At 38.0% G+C, this 24,628-nt stretch overlaps 1 protein-coding gene and 1 long non-coding RNA gene across 4 annotated transcripts in view; one reads left to right on the top strand and one right to left on the bottom strand.

The window, feature by feature from the left end:
- LOC124721272 overlaps positions 1–14,158 on the bottom strand; it is a 51,841-nt gene extending 37,683 nt beyond the window's left edge. For both annotated transcript variants that reach the window (XR_007006308.1, XR_007006309.1), the window contains exons 1-2: positions 13,782–14,158; positions 13,442–13,592 (exon numbers count right to left, since the gene is read on the bottom strand). This is a non-coding gene — a long non-coding RNA (uncharacterized LOC124721272). The remainder of the gene's footprint in view (positions 1–13,441; positions 13,593–13,781) is intronic.
- Positions 14,159–14,215: 57 nt separating this feature from the next.
- LOC124721271 (vegetative cell wall protein gp1-like) overlaps positions 14,216–24,628 on the top strand; it is a 50,905-nt gene continuing 40,492 nt past the window's right edge. The window contains exons 1-2 of one of the 2 annotated variants that reach the window (XM_047246154.1): positions 14,216–15,232; positions 19,516–19,590. Coding sequence is in view for 1 of the 2 variants with exons in the window: in XM_047246153.1 (XP_047102109.1) it covers positions 14,283–14,345; positions 19,516–19,590 (138 nt within the window). In the remaining variant the exon portion in view is untranslated. The remainder of the gene's footprint in view (positions 15,233–19,515; positions 19,591–24,628) is intronic. The other variant, XM_047246153.1, reaches the window with a different exon arrangement.

Below are 24,628 nucleotides of genomic sequence, written 5' to 3' on the forward strand. Positions count from 1 at the left end.
TTTTGCAGGTTCACTTTCTATATTTTCTCTTTACCTCAATTAGATTACATATTCATGTTTTATCCAAGGCTTTCTACTTGCCTTGTCTTTTTCCATGTTTAATCCTCCACTGCCTTTGTATTGAGTTCGTCACCACTGTTTGAATCTATTGTTGCCTTATGCCCCCTATGAAACTCTCAACAACCTCTGGTTCTTTCAACTCATCATAATGCCCTTCCTTTTTGGAATTTTAATCTGCATTTCATAACCAATAAATTATGGTCAGAATCCACATGTGACCATGATAATATTTTGCAGATTAAAAAAATTTGGCTTCGGGATATTTGTTTTATCATTATGTAATCTATTTGAAACCTTCCTCTGTCTCAAGGTTTCTTCCAAATATTCAGCTTTCTTTCATAATTTTTAAAGTAATAACAATGATTAAATTATGCTCCATGCAAAATTATACCCGGAGGCTTCATCTTTTATTCCTTTTCCCCAGTCTATGTTCTCCAACTGTATTTCCTTCTCTTCCTTTTTGTATTATGGAATCTCAGTCTCACATCACCATTAAATTTTCGCTCCTTTAAATATCTGGATAATTTCCTTTATCTCATCATACACTTCTTCAATCACTCCATTTGAAAAGCTAGTAAATGTGCACAACTGTGTTGGGTGTTGGCTTTGTATTTATCTTACAAGGAAAACTCCCCATTGCAGCCCCCTCAGATTTAGTCTTAAGATGGAGCAATGGATAGCCATCAAAAACTGAACACAGATCAAGCATGAAAACAGGAAGGAAGTGTACTGAAGTGTGAAAAAAGAAGCAAAAGAGAAATAGTGAACAGTCCAAGCTCAAGAAGTGTAGAATCGAGCAGGATTCTACAGCTACAGTGTCGTTATGTGGTCATGGTGTTGGACTTCAAAGGGGGAGACCTGTGGTCAAATCCTGCTCGTGCCCCAATATTTTGATTTTTTTGTTTTTGTTTCTTTTTATTTTTTTTGACAAAACTATGAACTATCCGTCCAGTCATAATATATTACTGCCAAAAGTAAATGTGATGAATAGCGAGAGCAAGCAAGATGCCACATCAACCTTTCACAGAAATGAAAACAACAAATAAGTGTGTATGAACTATGTTCCATCAAAGGAATTCAAAAGTCAAAACTTCCGTAACAGGACACAAAAGTCATAATGTGTGGCACTTGTGTAGAACAAATAGGAGGTACATAAGTCTGGAAGTTCCTTTCTTACATCTCACTGTTAAAAATGGACATTACACCAAGACACAGACACGAATGTGAATACAGCGAATAGAGAGGTCAATAACCGGACAGACAGTTCATAATTTAGTGAGAAAAAAAAATTGAGGCATGAGCGAGATTTGAACCCAGATCTCCCTCTTTGCTGTCCATCACCACAAACACAACCCTGTCACACTCAATCATACTCGATGCTGCATATCTTGAGCTTGGACTGTTCGCTATTTCTATTTTGCTTCTATGTTCACACTTCAGTACACTTTCTTCCTGTTTTCATGCTTGATCTGTGTTCATTTTTTGATAGGCTATCCACTGCGCCATCTTGCAACTAAATCTGAGGGGGTGAAATGGGGAGTTGCACTTGTTAGCTAAAGTAACGCAATCAGTATGCTGTCCATATTAACATACCTACAGTTCTATTTTCTTGTTGTTGTTGTTGTTGTTGTTGTTGTGGTCTTCAGTCCTGAGACTGGTTTGATGCAGCTCTCCATGCTACTCTATCCTGTGCAAGCTTCTTCATCTCCCAGTACCTACTGCAACCTACATCCTTCTGAATCTGCTTAGTGTATTGATCTCTTGGTCTCCCTCTGCGATTTTTACCCTCCACGCTGCCCTCCAATGCTAAATTTGTGATCCCTTGATGCCTCAAAACATGTCCTACCAACCCACCCCTTCTTCTAGTCAAGTTGTGCCACAAACTTCTCTTCCCCCCAATCCTATTCAATACCTCCTCATTAGTTACGTGATCTACCCACCTTATCTTCAGCATTCTTCTGTAGCACCACATTTCGAAAGCTTCTATTCTCTTCTTCTACAAACTGGTTATCGTCCATGTTTCACTTCCATACATGGCTACACTCCATACAAATACTTTCAGAAACGACTACCTGACACTTAAATCTATACTCAATGTTAACAAATTTCTCTTCTTCAGAAACGATTTCCTTGCCATTGCCAGTCCACATTTTATATCCTCTCTACTTCGACCATCATCAGTTATTCTACTCCCTAAATAGCAAAACTCCTTTACTACTTTAAGTGTCTCATTTCCTAATCTAATCCCCTCAGCATCACCCGATTTAATTTGACTACATTCCATTATCCTCGTTTTGCTTTTGTTGATGTTCATCTTATATCCTCCTTTCAAGACACTGTCCATTCCGTTCAACTGTTCTTCCAAGTCCTTTGCTGTCTCTGACAGAATTACAATGTCATCGGCGAACCTCAAAGTTTTTATTTCTTCTCCATGGATTTTAATACCTACTCCGAATTTTTCTTTTGTTTCCTTTACTGCTTGCTCAATATACAGATTGAATAACATCGGGGAGAGGCTACAACCCTGTCTCACTCCTTTCCCAACCACTGCTTCCCTTTCATGCCCCTCGACTCTTATAACTGCCATCTGGTTTCTGTACAAATTGTAAATAGCCTTTCGCTTCCTGTGTTTTACCCCTGCCATCTTCAGAATTTGAAAGAGAGTATTCTAGTTAACGTTGTCAAAAGCTTTCTCTAAGTCTACAAATGCTAGAAACGTAGGTTTGCCTTTTCTTAATCTTTCTTCTAAGATAAGTCGTAAGGTTAGTATTGCCTCACGTGTTCCAACATTTCTACGGAATCCAAACTGATCTTCTCCGAGGTCCGCTTCTACCAGTTTTTCCATTCGTCTGTAAAGAATTCACGTTAGTATTTTGCAGCTGCGACTTATTAAACTGATAGTTCGGTAATTTTCACATCTGTCAACACCTGCTTTCTTTGGGATTGGAATTATTATATTCTTCTTGAAGTCTGTGGGTATTTCGCCTGTCTCATACATCTTGCTCACCAGATGGTAGAGTTTTGTCATGACTGGCTCTCCCAAGGCCATCAGTAGTTCTAATGGAATGTTGTCTACTCCCAGGGCCTTGTTTCGACTCAGGTCTTTCAGTGCTCTGTCAAACTCTTCACGCAGTATCTTATCTCCCATTTCATCTTCATCTACATCCTCTTCCATTTCCATAATATTGTCCTCAAGTACATCGCCCTTGTATAAACCCTCTATATACTCCTTCCACCTTTCTGCCTTCCCTTCTTTGCTTAGAACTGGGTTGCCATCTGAGCTTTTGATATTCGTACAAGTGGTTCTCTTCTCTCCAAAGGTCTCTTAATTTTCCTGTAGGCAGTATCTATCTTACCCCTAGTGAGACAAGCCTCTACATCCTTACATTTGTCCTCTAGCCATCCCTGCTTAGCCATTTTGCACTTCCTGTCGATCTCATTTTTGAGACGTTTGTATTCCTTTTTGCCTGCTTCATTTACTGCATTTTTATATTTTCTCCTTTCATCAATTAAATTCAATATTTCTTCTGTTACCCAAGGATTTCTATTAGCCCTCGTCTTTTTACCTACTTGATCCTCTGCTGCCTTCACTACTTCATCCCTCAGAGCTACCCATTCTTCTTCTACTGTATTTCTTTCCCCCATTCCTGTCAATTGTTCCCTTATGTTCTCCCTGAAAATCCGTACAACCTCTGGTTCTTTCAGTTTATCCAGGTCCCATCTCCTTAGATTCCCACCTTTTTGCAGTTTCTTCAGTTTCAATCTGCAGTTCATAACCAATAGATTGTGGTCAGAATCCACATCTGCCCCTGGAAATGTCTTACAATTTAAAACCTGGTTCCTAAATCTCTGTCTTACCATTATATAATCTATCTGATACCTACTAGTATCTCCAGGATTCTTCCAGGTATACAACCTTCTTTTATGATTCTTGAACCAAGTGTTAGCTATGATTAAGTTATGCTCTGTGCAAAATTCTACAAGGCGGCTTCCTCTTTCATTTCTTCCCCCCCAATCCATATTCACCTACTATGTTTCCTTCTCTCCCTTTTCCTACTGACGAATTCCAGTCACCCATGACTATTAAATTTTCGTCTCCCTTCACTACCTGAATAATTTCTTTTATCTCGTCATACATTTCATCAATTTCTTCATCATCTGCAGAGCTAGTTGGCATATAAACTTGTACTACTGTAGTAGGCATGGGCTTTGTGTCTATCTTGTCCACAATAATGCGTTCACTATGCTGTTTGTAGTAGCTAACCCGCACTGCTATTTTTTATTCATTATTAAACCTACTCCTGCATTACCCCTATTTAATTTTGTATTTATAACCCTGTAATCACCTGACCAAAAGTCTTGTTCCTCCTGCCACAGAACTTCACTAATTCCCACTATATCTAGCTTTAACCTATCCATTTCCCTTTTTAAATTTTCTAACCTACCTGCCCGATTAAGGGATCTGACATTCCACGCTCCGATCCGTAGAATGCCAGTTTTCTTTCTCCTGATAACAACTTCCCCTTTAGTAGTCCCCGCCCGGAGATCCGAATGGTGGACTATTTTATCTCCGGAATATTTTACCCAAGAGGACGCCATCATCATTTAATCATACAGTAAAGCTGCATGCCCTCGGGAAAAATTACGGCTGTAGTTTCCCCTTGCTTTCAGCCGTTCGCAGTACCAGCACAGCAAGGCCGTTTTGGTTAATGTTACAAGGCCAGATCAGTCAATCATCCAGACTGTTGCCCCTGCAACTACTGAAAAGGCTGCTGCCCCTCTTCAGGAACCACATGTTTGTCTGGCCTCTCAACAGATACCCCTCCGTTGTGGTTGCACCTAGGGTATGGCCATCTGTATCGCTGAGGCACGCAAGCCTCCCCACCAACGGCAAGGTCCATGGTTCGTGGGGGGGGGGGGGGGGGGGGGGCTATTTTCTTATTCATTATCAAACCTCCTTCTGCATTACCCTTACTTGATTTTGTGTTGATAACCGCACACAACTGCAGTCTCAGACAACTGAAACCACACTGCAGCGTGGTTTCAGTTGCCTGAGACTGCAGTCGTGTGTGCACGTGCATGTGTCTACATCTATTGTTGACGAAGACCTTAATGGCCAAAAGCTTTATTTGTGACAGTCTTTTCGTTGTGCCTATCTGCAACTCAGCATCTCCACTATATGGTGAGTAGCAACTTTCCTTTTCATAGTATTGTTACATTCCAACCTACTCATTACAAGTTTTAAATTGTGTCAACCATCCATTGGTTAAAGATCCTAACTTTTCACACACCAAACTGTACACGGCCAGTCATGTTTTTCCTAATGACGACATCCCCACCTCCTGCCTGGGAATCCACTTGGGGGCTACTTTATCTCCAGAATAATTTATCCAAGCTGATAGAACATTTAAACATGCAGTAGAGCTGCATGCCCTCAGGAAATATAATGGCTGTAGTTTTCCCTTGGTTTCAGCTGCTTGCAGTACCAACATATCAAGGTCCAATTGAGTAGTATTACAAATTCGATCAGTCAATAATCCTGACTGTTTCCCCTGCAGCTACTGAAAATGCTGCTGCCCTCTTCACAAACCAGCTTAGTCTGGACTCTCCACATACATCCCTCCATAGTGTCTGCACCTACAGTGTGGCTTTCTGTACCTTTGAAGCATGCAAGCCACCCCCCCCCCCCCCCACCCACCCCCCTCAGTAAATTCCATGCTTCATGAGGGCTTAGAGGACTACAAGCTAAAAATTACAGAAGTGAACACTGAAAAATACTTAAAGAGCAATAGTTATAATAGTGTGGAAGATTTTATAAATAAGGACAATAAGTAGCAGCTCTGGAAAACCATTCTCTTATAATAGACGTATGTGCTCTTTTAATATATACCTACAAATAAATTATAGACACACAATCAATGCTTAAAATGCAAATGTCACTACAGTGAGGAAGATTTTAAGAAAAAGGAAGATATGTAGCACCTATTTAAATTTTTTCATTGTAATCTACATGTATTTAGACCCCTATTAATATACAGTATGTAAAAAAAGATGATTTAGATGACATTAAAAGAAAAACTGTTATGCGTGATAAAAATATCTCGGGGACTTGGCTTCCCTGCCAGTGACGATCAGAAATGGCACTCAAACTGTGTGTAATGAATATTGTTTTAGAGATGTTACTGAAAATGTGATCAGTTTACATTAATCCACAACTGCCATCAGCATTCCAAAAATTTTCTAACATACTCAAAACAATTGGGTGTTTCACAAACAAGGGTTTCAACTCTAGCCAAATGGGCAACCAACTATGCAGTAATGCCTCATACACTAAATGCTCCCCAGAAGAAGAAATCTGTAGGAGTGAGGTCGGGAGAAAGCGATGGCCACGGTACTGGTCCACCGGTCCCAATCCAACACTTTGGGAATATGTGCAAGTGTGGTGGTGCCACATCATAACTGTTGCCCAACTGCTAGCAAGACATTATCAATGTTCATGGAGAAAGATACAGCAATTTCCCCCAAAGAGGATTCTTGATAGAAGATATGACCCAATCAGATGACAGAACAAATGAGTTGCCTAAGGATTTTCCAACTCCCAGGCATGGCTATTGTGATTGTTCTGTATTCCTTCCCTTGTAAAGACAGCCTTATTAGTAAACAATACATATGTTTGGAAGTCGGGGGCATCTACAAATCTGGAGTAGATACCAATTGGCAGAATTCCACACACTGGGAAAATTCACTGATGCTGAAAGTATTTAGTTCCTTGGCTATGGGTTGTGTGGTGGTGCTGCAGTTATTCTCCACTGGCTTTAACACAGCTTCCTGTAACTGAACTGTTTGCACACTACAAGGTCTATGTCTCCTGTGAATCTTGTCTAAGGGATCCTGTTTCATAAAGATGGCTATGTAGTCTTTGACATGTGACATGATTTGGTAACCTCTACCCTGAAATCATTCTGCATACAGGCACCTAGCTGCTCAACTGTTGCATTGTGCCTTCCTATAAATGAGACGCATGTCAGCTAACTAGGCTGGATTGTAATTGGTCATCAAGAACCTGCAAACATCAGCAGAAACTTTCATGTAAACGCAAACTGACATACCGATCACACACTTTAACTTGGTGCCTGAGCGGAGGGTGCTGGGGGCGGAAGCTCACAACTGGGTCATAGCACACTGCCTGTTGAGACAAACCCCACCTCATCCTCACAGAGCAACCAGCCTATAGCTTGTAAGAGAAACGAACATGTAATGGATTCATGGGTTGAAGCAGTTGACATGAAGGTTAATGGCAGGTCACTCTGAGGACTAGGTACAGCTCTTCACTTAATATTAAGAATGCGCCTACACACAACACTGCACACAAATCAACACTACATTCACAATGGCTACTTATAACTACAGCACACAATACTATTCGTAGCCAAGGCTGGCAACGAGCATAAATATTACAAGGGGGTACGTAGTCAGCTGACTTTCCCGTATCAGAAAGGGTCAAGATAAAGTGTATGATCTGTAAATAATAATGTAATTTCATACCCAGGGACAGGGCGCTCCCTGCAGTAATGTGTGTGTGTGTGTGTGTGTGTGTGTGTGTGTGTGTGTGTGTGTGTGTGTGTGTGTAGGGGGTGGGGGGGCAGGGCACCGTATTTCCTACAGTCGCCACTGTGCTGCTATGAACACTTATGCCGCTACCGATCATATGCCAGCACCCCTCTCCGGAGCTCCGGCAGAGGGGTTCACAAACTTTCATAGGGGTCAGGTCTCCTCATCTACAGAATAGTCATTATATTGAAGACTGAATATATTTCAACATCCAAATCTACTGTTAGCACCTGATGCTGTAACTATAGCACACAAAGTTATGTATTACTTTTACTATTTTATATTAGATGTAGAATAAATTAGTATCAGAATTCTCTGTCTGCGAACAGCATTTGCTCAGACTACAGTATTCATTGACTAGTCACCAATGTTTCAACTAAATGATATTATACGACGTGTCACATGACAATAAAGATTCTAGTACACAACAACTACTTTTTAACGGAAAGAACTGAGAGGACAGGGGACTGTTGGATCTTTGAGGGATTCACGAGGCCACAGAGACAAATAATGTGCTCACCCTATGCCCACTTCCATCGGAGAAATATCATGAGAGTTACAGTTGTTTGTATCAACTGTTAATGATGTTTTTGTGAAGTCAAGCCACTGACCTCACGAATAAACATGTGGCATTGCTTAGACTGGTGAAAGCATTGTAGTCATTTGATAACTACAGAAAAGGTTTTATGCAATGGTGAGTGATGATAAATGGTGTTGCACTCGGACTGGTTATGATGGCTTGGTTGTTCTGAATGAGCCACATTGATTAGGGTGTGTTGTGAAAACAGTTGAATTCCATGAAGATGGTGTGACTGTCTGGATAAGTTTTTACTGTTTTTGGATTAAGTGAGAAGTCTTAGTAAATGTAAAATGAATACAAGTGCTTATGAAAATATTTTTGACAAAAGCATTTTTTCCACACTCTGGTAACAATATGGAATTGGGCGTAGTCTTCTGTGTCAGAATTGTAGTTCCCAGTACTAGTTGCATGTCAGACCAATTTGTCTAGAAACTGGTAACAAATAATAGACACATTTATAGGATGGGTACAGATTCTACATTCAGAGTATTGGGACTTAGCATAATGCCTTCCTTACAGATAAATACAGCAATAGTAGTATAAAAGAGTTCCAACATGTAACACTTTTAGAACAGATAACTATAGGTAATCAAGAGGCTTTTGGTCATCAAGTGTATACTTGACAACACAAAAAGTGGTGGTGGAAAATCACAGCCAGAGCGAAAGTTCGGTACAGTACTGACACGAATGAAATGCAACAAGATATTTTTACAGATTATGTTGAGAACAAGCAAAACAGGAATTATTACTTGAAACATCATGTAAAAACCACCCTCCCTGTATTCTAGACCTATTCCAAGAAGACACAAAAGTTTTTCTGCAAATAAAATATGCTTGAGCTATAGATACAATACACAGACCCATAATGGAGGAATTTTTTCTGGTTGTCATAGCTGAATGGTCAACATGTAGGCTTTCTTTTATATGATCCAGTCACATTAGTGTGACCACCACCTATGTTTGATGTCAAGATGCAATAACCAGACACATTTGGGAGGTGGCAGCACTAGCAGTGGAGGGTATATAAAGCATGTTGGGGGATGTGGGAAACAGTGTAGTTATTATCATAATGTGGAAACAAAGTGATTTATCTGATGTCCAAAAGGTGATGATCATTGGCTTTGGGACCAAGGGTGGAAGCATTTCCAAAATGGCTAAGTTTATAAACTGTTTTCCACGATGGTTAATGTATACACACATGGCAAAATGGTGCTATCCAAAACTGGCATGCCAAGGCAACTCCATAGGTGGAGTTGTGTATGGGCGTGGAGGTGTGTTTGGGCGAATAGACCTACAACTGTCGAGCAACTGATCACCCAGATGAATCGAGGAGCTACCAACAGTGACTCCCCAATGACCATTCAGCAAATGTTGCTGTATATGGGCCTCAGCAGCAGACACATGGTTCACGCACCCATCCTGACTGCTATTCATTGGTGACAAAGGCTGCAATTTACATGCCCCAACAATGCAACTGGACATCTACTGAGTGGTGACAGGTGGTCTTTCAAGATGAATCATGCTTTATGCTGCACAGGATACGTGGCCCTTGGCGTGCACGACATGAAACGTTTGGAAGCAAACACCCTGCAGCCAGGAAGGGGTGTTATGCTGTAGAGGATGTTTTCATGGGATTCTCTGGGTGATCTTGTCATTCTGGAATGCACAATGGAACAACAACAGTACACATCTATCCTTGGGAACCATGCCCATCCCTAATGCAGCCTTATCCCCCCTCCCCCCATGATGACATCTCCCAGCAGGACAACACAATGTGTCACACAGCTTGCTGTGTTCGTGCATGGTTTGAAGAGCACCAGGACAAGTTAACTGTACTCTCCTGACCACCAAGCTTCCCAGATTTAAACCCCTCTATCAAACTATTTGCGCCATGGGTCCTCAACTGACAAATTTTGAGCAGTTGGCATGGCTCCACATCCCTGTCAGTACCTTCCAGAACCTCACTGACACTCTTCCTTAACGTCACGCACTGTACAAGGTGGTTATTCCGGGTTTTGAAGGTGGTCACATTCATGTGACTGGACAGTGTAGATGGGGCAGAGATTTTATTCTACATGAAATTGTGACAGTGTTTTCGTTTTTCTCCCTTGCCTTACGAGAAAAACATTTCTCTAGTCCAATAATGGGAAATTAATTCTCTACAGAAAGTGTGATAGCCTTTAAGCTGAAAATTGTCAAGTGTAACTTAAATGACAAGTTCTGTATATAATAATAACAATAATAATAATAATAATAATAATATAGAGATAAAGAGAACTGTTTGATACGAATTGTCAGCTTTGATCAGTGACATCAGAAACACTGTAAATAATATGGTGAGTATAGTGTGATTTTCTTCTGATTGATTATATTACTGTGTTCTGGGATAGAGAGAGAGAGAGAGAGAGAGAGAGAGAGAGAGAGAGAGAGAGAGAGAGAGGTTTGTGGGCACTTGAGAAAGGAATTTCATCCTGAAAGCTAACAAAGCAAATCCATGTATCTTTTGTTGTTGTATCTGTTGACAGCACAGCGCTTCTGCCTTTCGGTGAGTTGTCTCTCTATTCCTAAATAATTCGTTAGTCTCAACCAGAACTTCCTGGGCCTTTTCAGGTAAAAAAAACTTGATTATTTTAATGCATGATGTTTCATATTAACATACAGGCAGTTTCTCTTGAACTTCCTCTTGATGATGTATCAGTAACTTTGACTAGACTTGTGAAAACGAGTTTGTGAGTAATGAATTAATGGCAAGGGACTGACTAAAGGATAATAAGAAACAATGTCTGTCAAGATTCTACATTGTCTTATTCTTACATATCTTATTACAGTGTTCTGTAATTATTGCACAAAATAAAGTTAATCTCTGTTTTATAAAATACTTTTCGTTACCCACATGGGGAAATAAACAAGTGTGCACAGACTATAAAGAACAACGGGTTTACTCCACTTCACTGAGATACCCCATACATCAAACTTATTTTTGATGATTTGGCTCTACCTGACCCACACAAAAATGTGCATGATAACAGTGACATTAATAACATATCTGACTTTGCCACCTGAGATTCCCAGGAAATTAAGGTACTTTCTTAGCTGTCAGATTGTCTGACTACTATACTGTAATTGTAATAACAGTAATAATAATAATAATAATAATAGCAATAATATGGTGAAATAATATGGTGATGTTTAAGGGTACGAAAAGATTGCCAAATTAATTTGCAATATGAATGTACAATGACTCTTTCTACATCAAGATGATTTATCGTGCAAAATGATACACGGAACATGAAAGTAACTAACTAGCTAACTAACCAACCAACAAACCAGTAATGAATGGCAGGAAACGTGTTTTTGAAGATAAAGAATTAAATATTATACAGACACAACCATTTCAGTATAATCTTGAACAAAGCACACAGTTTAGTTGCAATGAACACCTCTGTTAATATGCACAGAAAGTAAGCCCAGGAAAAAGTTGAATAATAAAATAGCCAAGACCATGTGAGGACCAGAGCCTGATATCTGTGATAAATTAATCATTTTACATTGTATGCAGTGAGTGGCAAATTATGATATGTCTGGAACACACACAGGAGATTTAGCTTCGTGAATCATTGGTGAGATCTTCTGCACCAACATACCTTGTTCTTTCCAACGTTACATCAACTGCGCTGAAGAGAATTGTGGTTAACTAAATGATAAAAGCAGCCCATAAGGCCAATGGAGCAACAGTACACATCCAACAACCAAAATTCCACAGTTTCTAATACCCATCTCATATGAAGTGAGACGATTTTCCTGGATAAACATCTGCAATGACATTGTTTACTGTTTCCACAAGCTAAAAACATGCCTCAAAAATTATAATGTGGTTAAACTGACTGCCAAGAAAATATAATCTAGAATTAGTTGTCGAAGATGCCAAGATATGCCCTCCAGTTGTTATGTTTTGTACATCCAGAGTAAGTAATCCTAGACAAACAATGCATCACATCCTTAATGGATGACCCAAACAATTTCCTGAATGCATGGAAGCCGGCCGAAGTGGCCGTGCGGTTAAAGGCGCTGCAGTCTGGAACCGCAAGACCGCTACGGTCGCAGGTTCAAATCCTGCCTCGGGCATGGATGTGTTGCGATGTCCTTAGGTTAGTTAGGTTTAACTAGTTCTAAGTTCTAGGGGACTAATGACCTCAGCAGTTGAGTCCCATAGTGCTCAGAGCCATTTGAACCATTTTGAATGCATGGATCTCATAAGTGACAACAATGGACAAAATGATTTATCATAAAAGTAGCTTAATACATTCACGGCATCCTTTAATACAGACTGCTTATGACTTAAATGAACGTTAACATCGCTGAAAGGTTGAAACTGCTAATTTTGTCCTTATATCCAGCGTAACTGTATTTTGTTTGGCATGAGTAATGTATAATTGTATTTTAATGCTTTCAAATTGTACCTAGCCCTACACAGTTTTTGTTATTTTCCAAAGTGAGACTAATTAAAGTTTCAAATTATTTTTAACGTGTCAACAGAGTTGTGCAGGGGTATTTGCCACACTGTCTTCTTAGTCAAATCTTTGTGTCATGGGATACTCACAGTAAAAATATGCACACTTAACGTGTGTTATCTCGATGGCTTCATTATATTATTCCAGAAATAACACAAATGATACTGCATTTCTGATAAGAATATGAGCATTTAAAAAGACTAATTGGGAGAACCGGCAGATGGTGGCCCTAGCTAGATTGAATACGTATGAGACATGTGCCTACGTTTTGAAGATCCCGATGTACCGTATTTTAACCATGTCGGTGTAAGTGAAATATTTGCCTGATTATCTACATAGTGAGGTATGTATTGAAGACGACACTCAAAATAAAATACCAGGCTTCCGAAATACTCAACGATTTGAGGAGGGGAAAAAACTTGTACTGTCAACGAGTTTTTGTCGGTATAATAAATAATTTGAACTCTCAACCAAGTCCCACAATCGTAGCTTTCGTAGTTTCCCATTTCCGTGATTATCCAACGTGGTGGCTTCAATAGACAACAGAAAATATTCCCCTTTGAAACGAAACGACAATACGAACACAACAAACGCAATAATTTACCAACAGCTGTCTTAATTACACTAGTTCTCCTAAATAACCATCGACACACAAATTAACTCATAATGGGTCTCCTACCTGAATAAAACGCTAAATTCAGTTACAACTTTACTTCTCTCCGCAATTCAAATTTCATTTTGTTCATCAATCCTGTATATTTAGGTTATGTCTTCAACAACAAACGAAATTTCATTCATATGTTCATCTCGGCAGCCATGTTTTCCAGAAACTGTAAAAATAATCTGCATTCTTGTCAGTTGTCACAGTTGGATACCGTCCTCTACACTGCACCCGACATCCAAACATTAATATAATTTCATTTATTGCAAAATTTTTGCAACAGCAGCGAAGCATCATTTCTTGGTTGATCCACATCACAACAGGTGTCAACAGTTAGTAAACTACTAATACCACGTACCGTTTATTTGCGGATGAGTATTTTACTTAAAAAATACTGCAGTTACATTCAGATCTGTAATGCATTTTTTGTTGTTGTAACGAAAATGACAGATACTAACATCATGACATGTGGTTGGTCTTTATCGTACAATAAAACAGTTGTCTCTACGCACTCATAATGACCTGTCGCTTATTGAAAAAAATATTGGTTGTCGGAAGGTTTTCGGAAATAAAAAGTATTTGTAATTGCATTCTTCGTGCAGCAGCTAAGTGACTGTTACAGAACACGTAACTACACACACCACGCAATAAACATAGAATGTTGTTTTCAAGTTTTAAAATCGTATAGGTTATTGCAAACTCTCGTGAAACACACAATGACGTCACGTTCGTCAGTTTTCGGCACCCATCGGGAACTGGGATTATACTCCCAGAATTCCGTAGTAGCAGATGTCCGCCATAAGTGCTTGGTACTGTATGTAGGAAAGGATCGTGTCAGTACGAGTCCCAGTACGGCCTCATGCAGCATTCTCCTTCGGAGATCAAGGAGAAGTTACTGAGGGCACTGGATAAGGAATACAATGTAAGGTTTTAAATACTGTCGAAACACATGAAACACCGAAATTAATAAAAATTACGAAGAAACTTAGCTAAATGCGCTGTGAAAGTGGCGTGTCTGACTCCAACTTGTGTTAGTTTTCCACTAGCTAAGGTAGAAATACACCCATATCAGACAAGAATTCCTTAACAGCAGTACCATAAATATATACAGGTTCATTCAGAAGCGTGATTTTGCTTAACATAGTGGAAGAGACGTCAAATTTCGTGTGTGGAAATTGGGTACACGGAGCTGTAAGAGGACAGTGTCTAGCCTAGACCTCCTCCTTACGCGGCACGGCGCGTGCGCACTGGCCAGTGGAGCATGGCCCGTAACATGTAAACTCAAGGCATTCACGTTGACTCATATTTCATACTGACAGCATATTAAACTACGTTTAATAGCCATAAAGTGTTATGGAGCCGTTAAAAATAACGTGCAAAGGATAATGAACCTAACAGTTGCTATATTCATTGTAATGTGCGGTGTTTTGGCATTATGATAAGTGAAACGTGCAAGTGAAGTATTGTGTGTTCTCCGTTTGTGGATAAAAACTGTGTTAATTACGTAAATAAAGTGATTTTGTACAAAGTAGATGCTCCCACAGAAGATTCCTTTCATGCATCATCCAGATTTACTGTGACGTGCCTTGTATCCTTCTTCCGTATCAACGTTTAAGGGATGTTCTCAAACTCATGACTTCAAAATCATATTTCTGTGTGTTTCTCTAATCTCAGGTAATTGTGAACACAAGTGTGCGAAAAGCTGTGTAATTGATTTGCGCCGATGCCAGAGTGAATTGCTTAAAAGGAAAAAAAAATGTTCGAAACTACTTTTGTACTGATGCATTTGAATATTGCAGATTACTTCAGGTACGTCCTGTTGTGGTTAACTGAACCATATGTGTAATTTTATTCGTATGATCTAGCTATCCGATGGAAGCCGTGGCCTATATGCATACAGTGTACAGTATTCAAAAGTAAATCGAACTCCTTGTTACATGTTGAGCAAAGTAAAGAAATGCATAAGGAGGCCAACGGGATTTCACCAAAAGATCTATTTCCATACACCAGGAAGCCTGAGCAAAAATGGAGCCCAGCAGAATATTTTTTACTATCCCAATGGGATGAAGGTTCCAGGTTGTAGGCTGGGAAGGTGTACTGGGTACTTTGCTGCAGCAGAACATAAAAAAGCACCTTTATTGAAAAATTAGATTTCAGCAAAAACTATCTTCAAGTAACTGCAAAAGTACAATTTGATTAAAAGCAATTTTTTTCGTTTAGATTTGCAGTCATCACAACTGACCCAGAACACAATGTGACAGTGCTAAACTTTGTCAGAACCTCTTTTGAAATCGGCACTTGTTACTTCTACATGTGCTAGATGTTTGTGTATTTACATACAGTGTTCAAAGACTGAACAGGTGATTTTGTTCACAAATAATGTTTGTATTGCTTAGTAGTAGTAGTAGTAGTCACAGTTTAATGGAATAAATTTCAAGGGGTTCTTGAGTTATGTAACTGGTCTGTTTCATTTATCAAAGATTAAAATTTTTCATAGACATGTCACAGAATAATAAAGGAAATATTTGATGTGATAATTCATACTTTTGGATGTTTTATTTAGTTAGGTAACTTCATTACCATTGGTTCTTGCATGTACATATTGATGTCACTTTAATGGTTTTCTGTATGAATTCCACAGTAAGTGCTAATACTTACTCCACAACTCTATTGTTGTGATAACACTTCACTTTGAAAAATATTTTTTTCACATTATTCCCTCTTTTCACATATAAAATTTATAAACCCGTTTTGTCTTTTACATGTCCACAGATGGTAGCTATTGATGTCTTAAAAGATTGCTTTCATAACTGAGTCAGTATGAGTAAAACTTCACAGGGAGAGGGTGAGGTAGCAGGTACAGAAATGTCAGCCACAGGAAGTTCAAAGTGTGTACCATGTTGCCATTAAAGTTTATTAGTAATGGGGGCTGATACTTAAAACAATGCTATTAAAGATATTTTGTGTTATTGTTGGCACTGTAAAGACAGAGAAAGCTATTAATGTTTCTGTTCATGTAAAACATCCTGCAGGTATGTTAATCCACTGTGTAGATGTATTTAAATGCATATTTCTATGTGATACTGAAAGGAGAAGGCAGATGTGTGCTAGTTAAGTTGCAATCAGTGTAATGGTTAGTTTGAGTGAAAGATAGTTAGTTTCTATCCCCATCTGCACAGGCTAATCTTCAACAGTCAGTGTAGCTTATAGATTTTCTGAAAGATTCATGTGTTAAATGATTGAATAAAATAAAATTATGAGATAAAGCTGCTCTTCCGTTAAATTAGATATTGATACTTTTCCTGTGTGCAGAACTGTTTATAAATTGGCTTTAAGTTTTCTTTGTGTTCGTCAGTTGCACTGAACGTGGTGCAGCTATATTGCAATGAATCATGTGGTGCTGCAATAAAGTGGTAGGTTTTTAAAATTGCAAAACCCTTGATCCAAAATCCCTCTTTTGCTATCCTAATTTGGTTTACTATGGCCTCTACAATGATGCCACCTGAGTGTGGTACACAGTGAAAAGACGATGATGGTCTTCTATGCAACAGAATTTCGACAAAGTATTAGGCCCTTTGCTCTTACCATTTGTAGGTGTTTGTTCGTCCTCACTGAAAAATGAATGTAACTCATTATGAAGTTTAAAAGAATTTTTAATATAAACTATTTAATTCTGTTTTGTATAGAGGCCTGAAAAGTGTAAACTGTTGCTTCTGCATGTCAGTTAATAAAGAGGAACTTGAAGAAATGACAGAATAGGTTCATGAAGAGAAATTGTAATGGTTTACTTGCTCATTGTCATAAATAACATTATTGAAGTGTATTGTGAAAACATATGGCACTGTTTGCACAAATTGTACCACCATGAAGGAATCTTCAAGAATCAAAATCATTAAATTTGTGGGACGTAGTGAAAAAATAAACTACACTGAACAACATAACAGCTTCACATTTTTAAAATACTGTGGAGACAACACTTGAACTAATCACTGGTGTGAAAGAGACAGAGAATGAATCTGTATTCTGTGTGAATGACTAGACTGGGGGAAATTCTAGTATTTACAAGTTTATTGAGTCTTAAACATTCATTACAACATGTAGAGGAGTGGTGTTCCATCGAAATACTGCTCCAGATGGTGTCCCAACTTTCATGCTGGGCATTGATTGGATCTGACACTTGACAAATTAACCTCTGTAATGTCTTACCTGTACTTGGCCATCTCTCTGATCAATAATAGAAAGCAATACTTGATAAGGAATATTGTTATAGATTAGTGTTAAGTTGGTTCTTATTAATTATAGCTAGGGGTTGGATGTTGTGGGTATTCTACCCATCTTTTATGACCGCTGAAACATGAATTGTGAATATAGGTGTCAACAAAACTGTAGCTAGCATTGACCCAGTACTTGAAATGAAGCTCTACTGTCACTGGCTTGTAGATGATGTGTGTCTGACATCACAGGTTTTGCTCTCTTAGTGTATGTTAGGTGCAGTATGTTTTCACGTGCATTATTTTGGTAGCCAGAATCATCGTTTCACACTGCAATGCACTGAAAGCTGTTTTGGAAGTTCATGAGACAGAAGCTGCATCAAACAATGTAGTAATACTACACCAGTAAAGGCTGCAGTTTCATGTTGGAGCAAACCATGTTCGGAAGGCTTACTATTTGCCTGCTACAGTAACATGACCACGTGGTAATTCTGGAATCAATTGTATATGAACATTTTTATGGGATATTTCTCATTGCCAGGAAATGTTGCAGACTGTTACCTTTTATGATTCAGAAGGCACTCCTCAGACCATGTACATGATATGTAATATTAAATTCACACACACTGTTCCCTGCCTATAAAGTCCTTCGAGATTGATACCATGCAGTATTTTATCCCCTATCAGACTTCTTAAGTAATAATGAAGTGTAAATCTAACTTACAGTGAATGAATAAAGTGAACTCATTTTTAAAATACTTGAGTTTCAGGCTAAATAAATTATTGCATTTTTAAAAAGGTAGAGGATGAGACCATACACATACTGAACATCATTTTGAAGAGACTTGCTTCCACGTTTTAGGTGGAGTGGCTGTCCTGGAAATGACAGTGTAATAGAATTGTTCAGTGGATCATATTAGAAAATTACATATAATTTAACCTTTTCATACCTATGCTGCATAAAAAGAAGACTACGACCAGTCTTTCATTAATTTTCAGTATGTGGAAATTGAAATAATAATACACTCAAAAATTTTGTGTGTATATTTGTGACTGTAAAAGTCATAAATTAATCAATAGTATATGCTTGTGTGTGAGCATTGATAAGTACTAATTTATAAATAACAATGAATTGTATATGTCCAGCTGTTGCTGTTTGGCAAAATAGTATTCTTTCTGTACCCAACAGCTGGTTGAGATTTTGAGACTTCCATATGGACCACAGTGTTTTTTCTATTGTATGCCTTCACACACATTATTCTAGTGTCAAACAAGTAATTTTGAGTGTGCAGTAAAGATAAGCTTTTGAGGTTTTGCTGAAGGGCATTTAGCATTCTCTCAATTAACTGTTATTTATATTTACACTGTAATATCCATTCTTTACTTTCATTTTTGTGTTGTTAGTGTCTGTCTTCTACTCATGTACTGGGGAGGCAGCACTTGCCATTTCACGTAGCCTCTGTATCTCAAACTGAAAATAGCTTCTTTGAATTGGAGGTCAGGATATATATATAAAAAAAAAAAAAATCATGCAATAACTGTGTATTATTGTGGGTGAAATGCATCTGGTTGTTTTCCCTTTCTTTTCTGTATTTTGTGACAGCTCTGGTAACATATTGCCGTTAATTGTGTTGCATATTATTTTATTTGTAGATATTCACTACATTCCACAGTGGTGAACAGCCCAAAAGTAAAGATAAGGAAAAGGTTTTACACAATATTTGCTTAATTTACTCTTCTGCTGTACGAAATTTTCTCATACGACATCCATCTTTTGCTTAATTAGTTATGTAAATGGAACTGTAGTTTCCTGATTGACTCATATTATACTTAGGTGCTAACTTGTGCATAGTACATTCTTAAAGATGTTTGAAATTACAGGTTATTAATTATGGCGCTGTGGAAGAAGTTATTGGACTGCTGGAAAACACTCCAGTTACAAAGGAGGTGCTTGAGGTAAGATCTAGTAGTAGTTCATGGTTATTTCATTGAATATTTAATATCAGTTAGTGTTCAGTGGAATGTACACGTTTATCTTTTAGTGCTATCATTATCTATAACACAGTGTCATTGTAATAATTATAGGAGACTGCTGTGGGGAGTTTACCCTTTTTCCATTCCTTTGTGAATGCAAATATTTCATAGCTGATTGAATAATTCTACTACAGGTCTCTATTTATGAGAATTGTGCTGCATTTGGGATATTTCAACACTTCAGTGTGTAGGGTATCTAAGTAATCATAGTTTCAAAAATTACATAAGTGTGTATGAATTATCTGTTAAAAAATAGAGCAAAGTCTACCATTGGATAAGTAGAATGCCATTTTTAATAGCAATTACGTGTTCATATTCCGTGGTTTGCTTTGAACCTGTTATTTCATATGGGTAATTACAGAATGTATCATCAAACAGAAGTTGTACATTTTACCCAATGAAGGTTATCATTGAAGTACTTGCTTATGTAGAATGTAATTTGTATGTTAAGAAAAAACACACAAAAACCAAGTAATATTGACATCGGTGGGTTATGGAGAAATAGATGGAATGTGGGCTGGTTAGAGGGAGAAATAGGACAGCAGGGGATTAGAAAGATCAAGCTGGTGTGTAACGTGCTTGCAGATAGCAGTTTCAGTACCATATTCATCTGAGAAAGTTACGTTCTTGTATATGTGCCCTCCTCGGTGCTCTCTGCAGGAACAGAACAAGATGCAAAGTCATGCTGAAAGAGGTTATTGAGAATGTACCTTAACTTGATTGATATTTCATTAGATCATCTTTGGAGAGCATATTGTAACCCTTGTAAGATTCATCAAGAAGAAGACCAGCCAGTTGTATACAAAGAGCTTACCCCCATGAACTTGATAGAATTAGGATGACTTCTCCTTGCTGGACACTATTCTTTAATTTAATTGTTATTTTATTTGCTTTATTTTATGCCACTGGATGTTTGTGAATGATACCTGATCATAGAAAATGATGTTATACACACAACTTATTTATCGAAAAACAAAGTGAGGTGGTCCAGCGATGTGGAATAGGACTTATGTTTGAGGGATGACTGTTAAAATCCCTGTTTCACTATCCAGATTTAGGATTCATGGTTTATCTAAATAACACATGCCAGATGACTGGATGGTACCATCAGAAAGCATGTGGCTGGTTTTCTTCCCTGTCTTGCTCCAATCTGATTTTGACCTCTGTCTGTAACGAGTGTATTGTCAACAGGAGATTATGCTATATCTTCCTTCCTCTTTGTTAAAAGAAAAATGACAATGTGTTCAGATATAAAATGCAAAACTGGCAACAAACATTCTGCTTTGAATTACTGATTGACTAAACACACTGTTTGTGGATAGATATTACAGGTATCAGGAATTTTTCATGAGCAGTCAAGGTCCAACATGGGATTGTTCAGATCTTTGTGTGTGTTGCAAGAAAGAAACTACTCTAAGCAAGGAAGCTGTTATGCCAGCAGTTTCTTATGATTATGATGATGATGATGATGATGATGATGACTAGTCTCCTAGCAAGTAAACAATCTTTATAAAATCACCTTAACACACTTAGGGGTACAAAATAACCCATGGCACCCAGTGTGCACACGGTTGGACATGGCCTTTTTTTCCCCCTTTGAGAACTTGCACAAATGTATCGATTCTGATTAACAATACTCTTATCTGGTTAGCATACAGTGTAAGTTGAGACATTTCTGTTGACTGCAGCTTCTTCCACAGCCTGCAGATCACAACAGGCTGAACTTTGAGACATGTTGCATTATAATGTCTTTGCCGTACTTCCAGTCTTTCAGCTTTGTACCAATTCATAGGAAAGAAGTAACTTGGTAGTCCATTTTGTATATATGTGCACAACAGAAGTAATGTAATAAGTGTTCAAGAACTGCAATGGCCAATGTGCATATATTTTCTGTTAGTTTGCTTTTCCTGTTTCTTTATTTGTATCACACAATGTAGAAGAGCCCATTAGTTTCACAAGAGATAAAAGGCATTGTGCGAATTGGGTAAAGCACATTTCTAGCTGTAGTAGTGTTTTATTGTGTTCTTTGTCTACCATAGAAGTTATTTCAGGCCATTGCTTAGCTACAGGAGGTGAAATTTCTGTACTGCTGATACACATAGAAAAGTTCATACAATCCTAGCTTGTAGAACTAATTATTTCTTGTTCTGGGAGGAAAGAGGGGTAAGTTGGGGAAGGTTGAAAAGGATCAGGATGACATTTAGATCCCAGAATGAGAGATGCCTACTTGTTGTGAGGTCAAGAGGAGACCACACTACATACCCCACACTTCTCACATAGGAAGGAACTGTTAATGCCAAAAGCTATGATAGTGTGTGTATGAATGAATGTATGTATGTGTGTATGTATGTCGGTCGGCAGCACTTAAATTTCATCTCTTGAAGGTAAGTATTGGCCAGCAATTCTATGTCATAATTTTATTGTTTTCTCAAGTGAATTTACCTTTTACACAACACAGAATTAATTCAGATAAGTTTGTAAAATGGACAACTTCTAGTAAGACCTTCCTGAGAAATTTGTTATTTAAAAAGTATTGAGGGAACAAAATGGCTGATCAAAGCACAAAAATGAAATTATCATTGTGGGCATGTTGTTTTCTGATACCAAATTATTTGTAGATGTAACAGGGCATGCTGAAAAATAATGCCTCGTAATTTTTTATTCTCTTCTCAATATCAGTTGAGGTATTACACATCATGCATATTACTTGGTTGACTTTTCAGCTTCACTGATGGAAGGTGCAACCCTCTGCCGCTAGAGGACTTCAAATTGTAGGATGTAACATGACGATGTGTAACATAACTATGCCAGTGCACAAAAAACTGCTTGCTGTAATTTAGTTTCTAAACACAGAAAAGTTGGCTCCAATAGAAATCCGTAGAAGAAAGAAAGCTGTGTATAGTGATCATTGTATTGACATCAGTAATGAGTGATGTTGGGTTGTTCGTGCTCATAAAGAAGACAACGGTGGTGCTAATCTCAATGTGTGTGACAGAGCACGAAGTGGATGACCGGACAGGATCACCGACACCAAATAAGTTCAAGACAATGCCATTGGTAGGCAATGTCATGCTCACAGTGTTGTGGGATTTTCAAGGTGTAGTGTATTCGGAATTCATGCCTATAGGGATCACCATCAATTCTGCAAGGTATCATGAGTCACTCAGAAAACTGAAAGCACAAATTCGAACAGTTCATCCACGCATGGAACACCCTCTCCTTCAACAAAATACCAGAACACACACGAGTGCTGAGACATACGCGACAGTCCATTGCCTTGGGTTCAGTGTCATCAGTCATCTTCCATGTAGTACCAACTTGACCCCATCTGATCTTCATATGTTTCCAAAATTTAAACACCACCTTCAAGGACCTCACATAGGTAGTTGTGGAGTGGTGCAAGCAGAGTTGAGGTTGTGGGTCAGTCAACCAAGTCAAACATTCTACCGTGACAATATCAACAGACTAGTCTGTTATTGGGAAAAATGTGTTCGTTGGTCAAGTGACTATGTTGAGAAGTAAATAGGTAGCCATGACGAATAAAGTGTATTTTACATAAAAAGCTTTAAAGAGTTTTCACGTTCAAAGTGTTGAGGCATTCCTTTTCAGTATCTCTCCATATTTTAAAGCATTAGTGAGTTCACCATTGAAAATGTTGTGTGTGTACTTTTTGTTTAATGTGCATGAAAATTTTGGAAACTAGAGCTATAATGGCTAGAAAAAACATGGGGTAAACATGATGTCAGAAAAGCAATGTAGTTAAATGATTCCGAGAACACATAAGTAAATAATATAAGAAACTAATGAAGTAATTTACTTTATAACTGCTACATTTTAAAATAGTTTGTGAATTAATATAATAAGTTTTCTTTTGGTAACAGATTGAATACTAACTGCAAGGTACATCACATTTTGCAAATACTTAAAGATAAATGGTTTTCAAATATCTTACAGTTCATCATATAAAAACAAATTGCTGGTAAATAGCTGAAAAATTATTTTCAGGTCAGTGACTAGAAATTTTCTCGTAGTTCATAAATCTTAGGCCTAATTTACCTTGGTGTGTCTTTTCAGACTGCCCATAATTATCGTGAAGTTCCACACCTGCTGTAGTTTATCATAGTGGCTTTAGGCTAAGCAGTTAAATTGATATGGAAGATTTCATAATACACTCAAATTTTGAACACAGTTTTATTATTTAAAACTAAAACTAAGGCTTCTGTACTTCAACAGTGCAGAGTAAGGAGAGAGATACAAATTGTCCTAAAGAATAAATTGCTGTGCTAACTAAATTTGAAAACACTGTTTTAGGGTAATGGATAACAACTAGAAACATTTAATATGATCAAATTGACCATAAACCAATATTATTTGGATCTAATATTGCTTGTTGCAAAGAGAAATCGGGAAAAATAAATACAGTTTCGAAATCTGATGTCACAAATACACATCACATGAAATCAATGTAGATGTTACAGCAAAATTTTATTCATGCATGTCTTAGAAATGGCCAGTCTCTTTAGAACTGTGATATTACTCAAGTGCCAAAATGGAAGACTGTAAGAGAAAACAATATTCCGTAGGCAATAAGATGACGACTAAAGGAGTCATAAAAGTGCTTTACAAATTTCAAGAGGACAACATAGAAAAAAGGCATTGTTTCTCTGAAAGGAGTCAAGAAACAAATCATTATCTGCTGATACATGACACAGAGATGTCATTACAGTAAAATTACAATTTTGGCTTATACTGAAACATGTAAGCGCTCTTTCATATTTATTGATGGATGGAATTGACATTGGAAAGAGGGAGGCATCAATATTGAGGAGCAGCTGCTGAATGAATGTGCAGTATATACTTTAAGGTCATGTGCAGATGCAAAACAGGTTGATGACCCACTGTCAACAACAGTTTGGCTCATCAGTGGATATGTAAAGATAATTTGTTATCTGCTTAATTG

Source organism: Schistocerca piceifrons, chromosome X (assembly GCF_021461385.2).
Source record: "Schistocerca piceifrons isolate TAMUIC-IGC-003096 chromosome X, iqSchPice1.1, whole genome shotgun sequence".
NCBI classification, from domain to species: Eukaryota; Metazoa; Arthropoda; class Insecta; order Orthoptera; family Acrididae; genus Schistocerca; species Schistocerca piceifrons.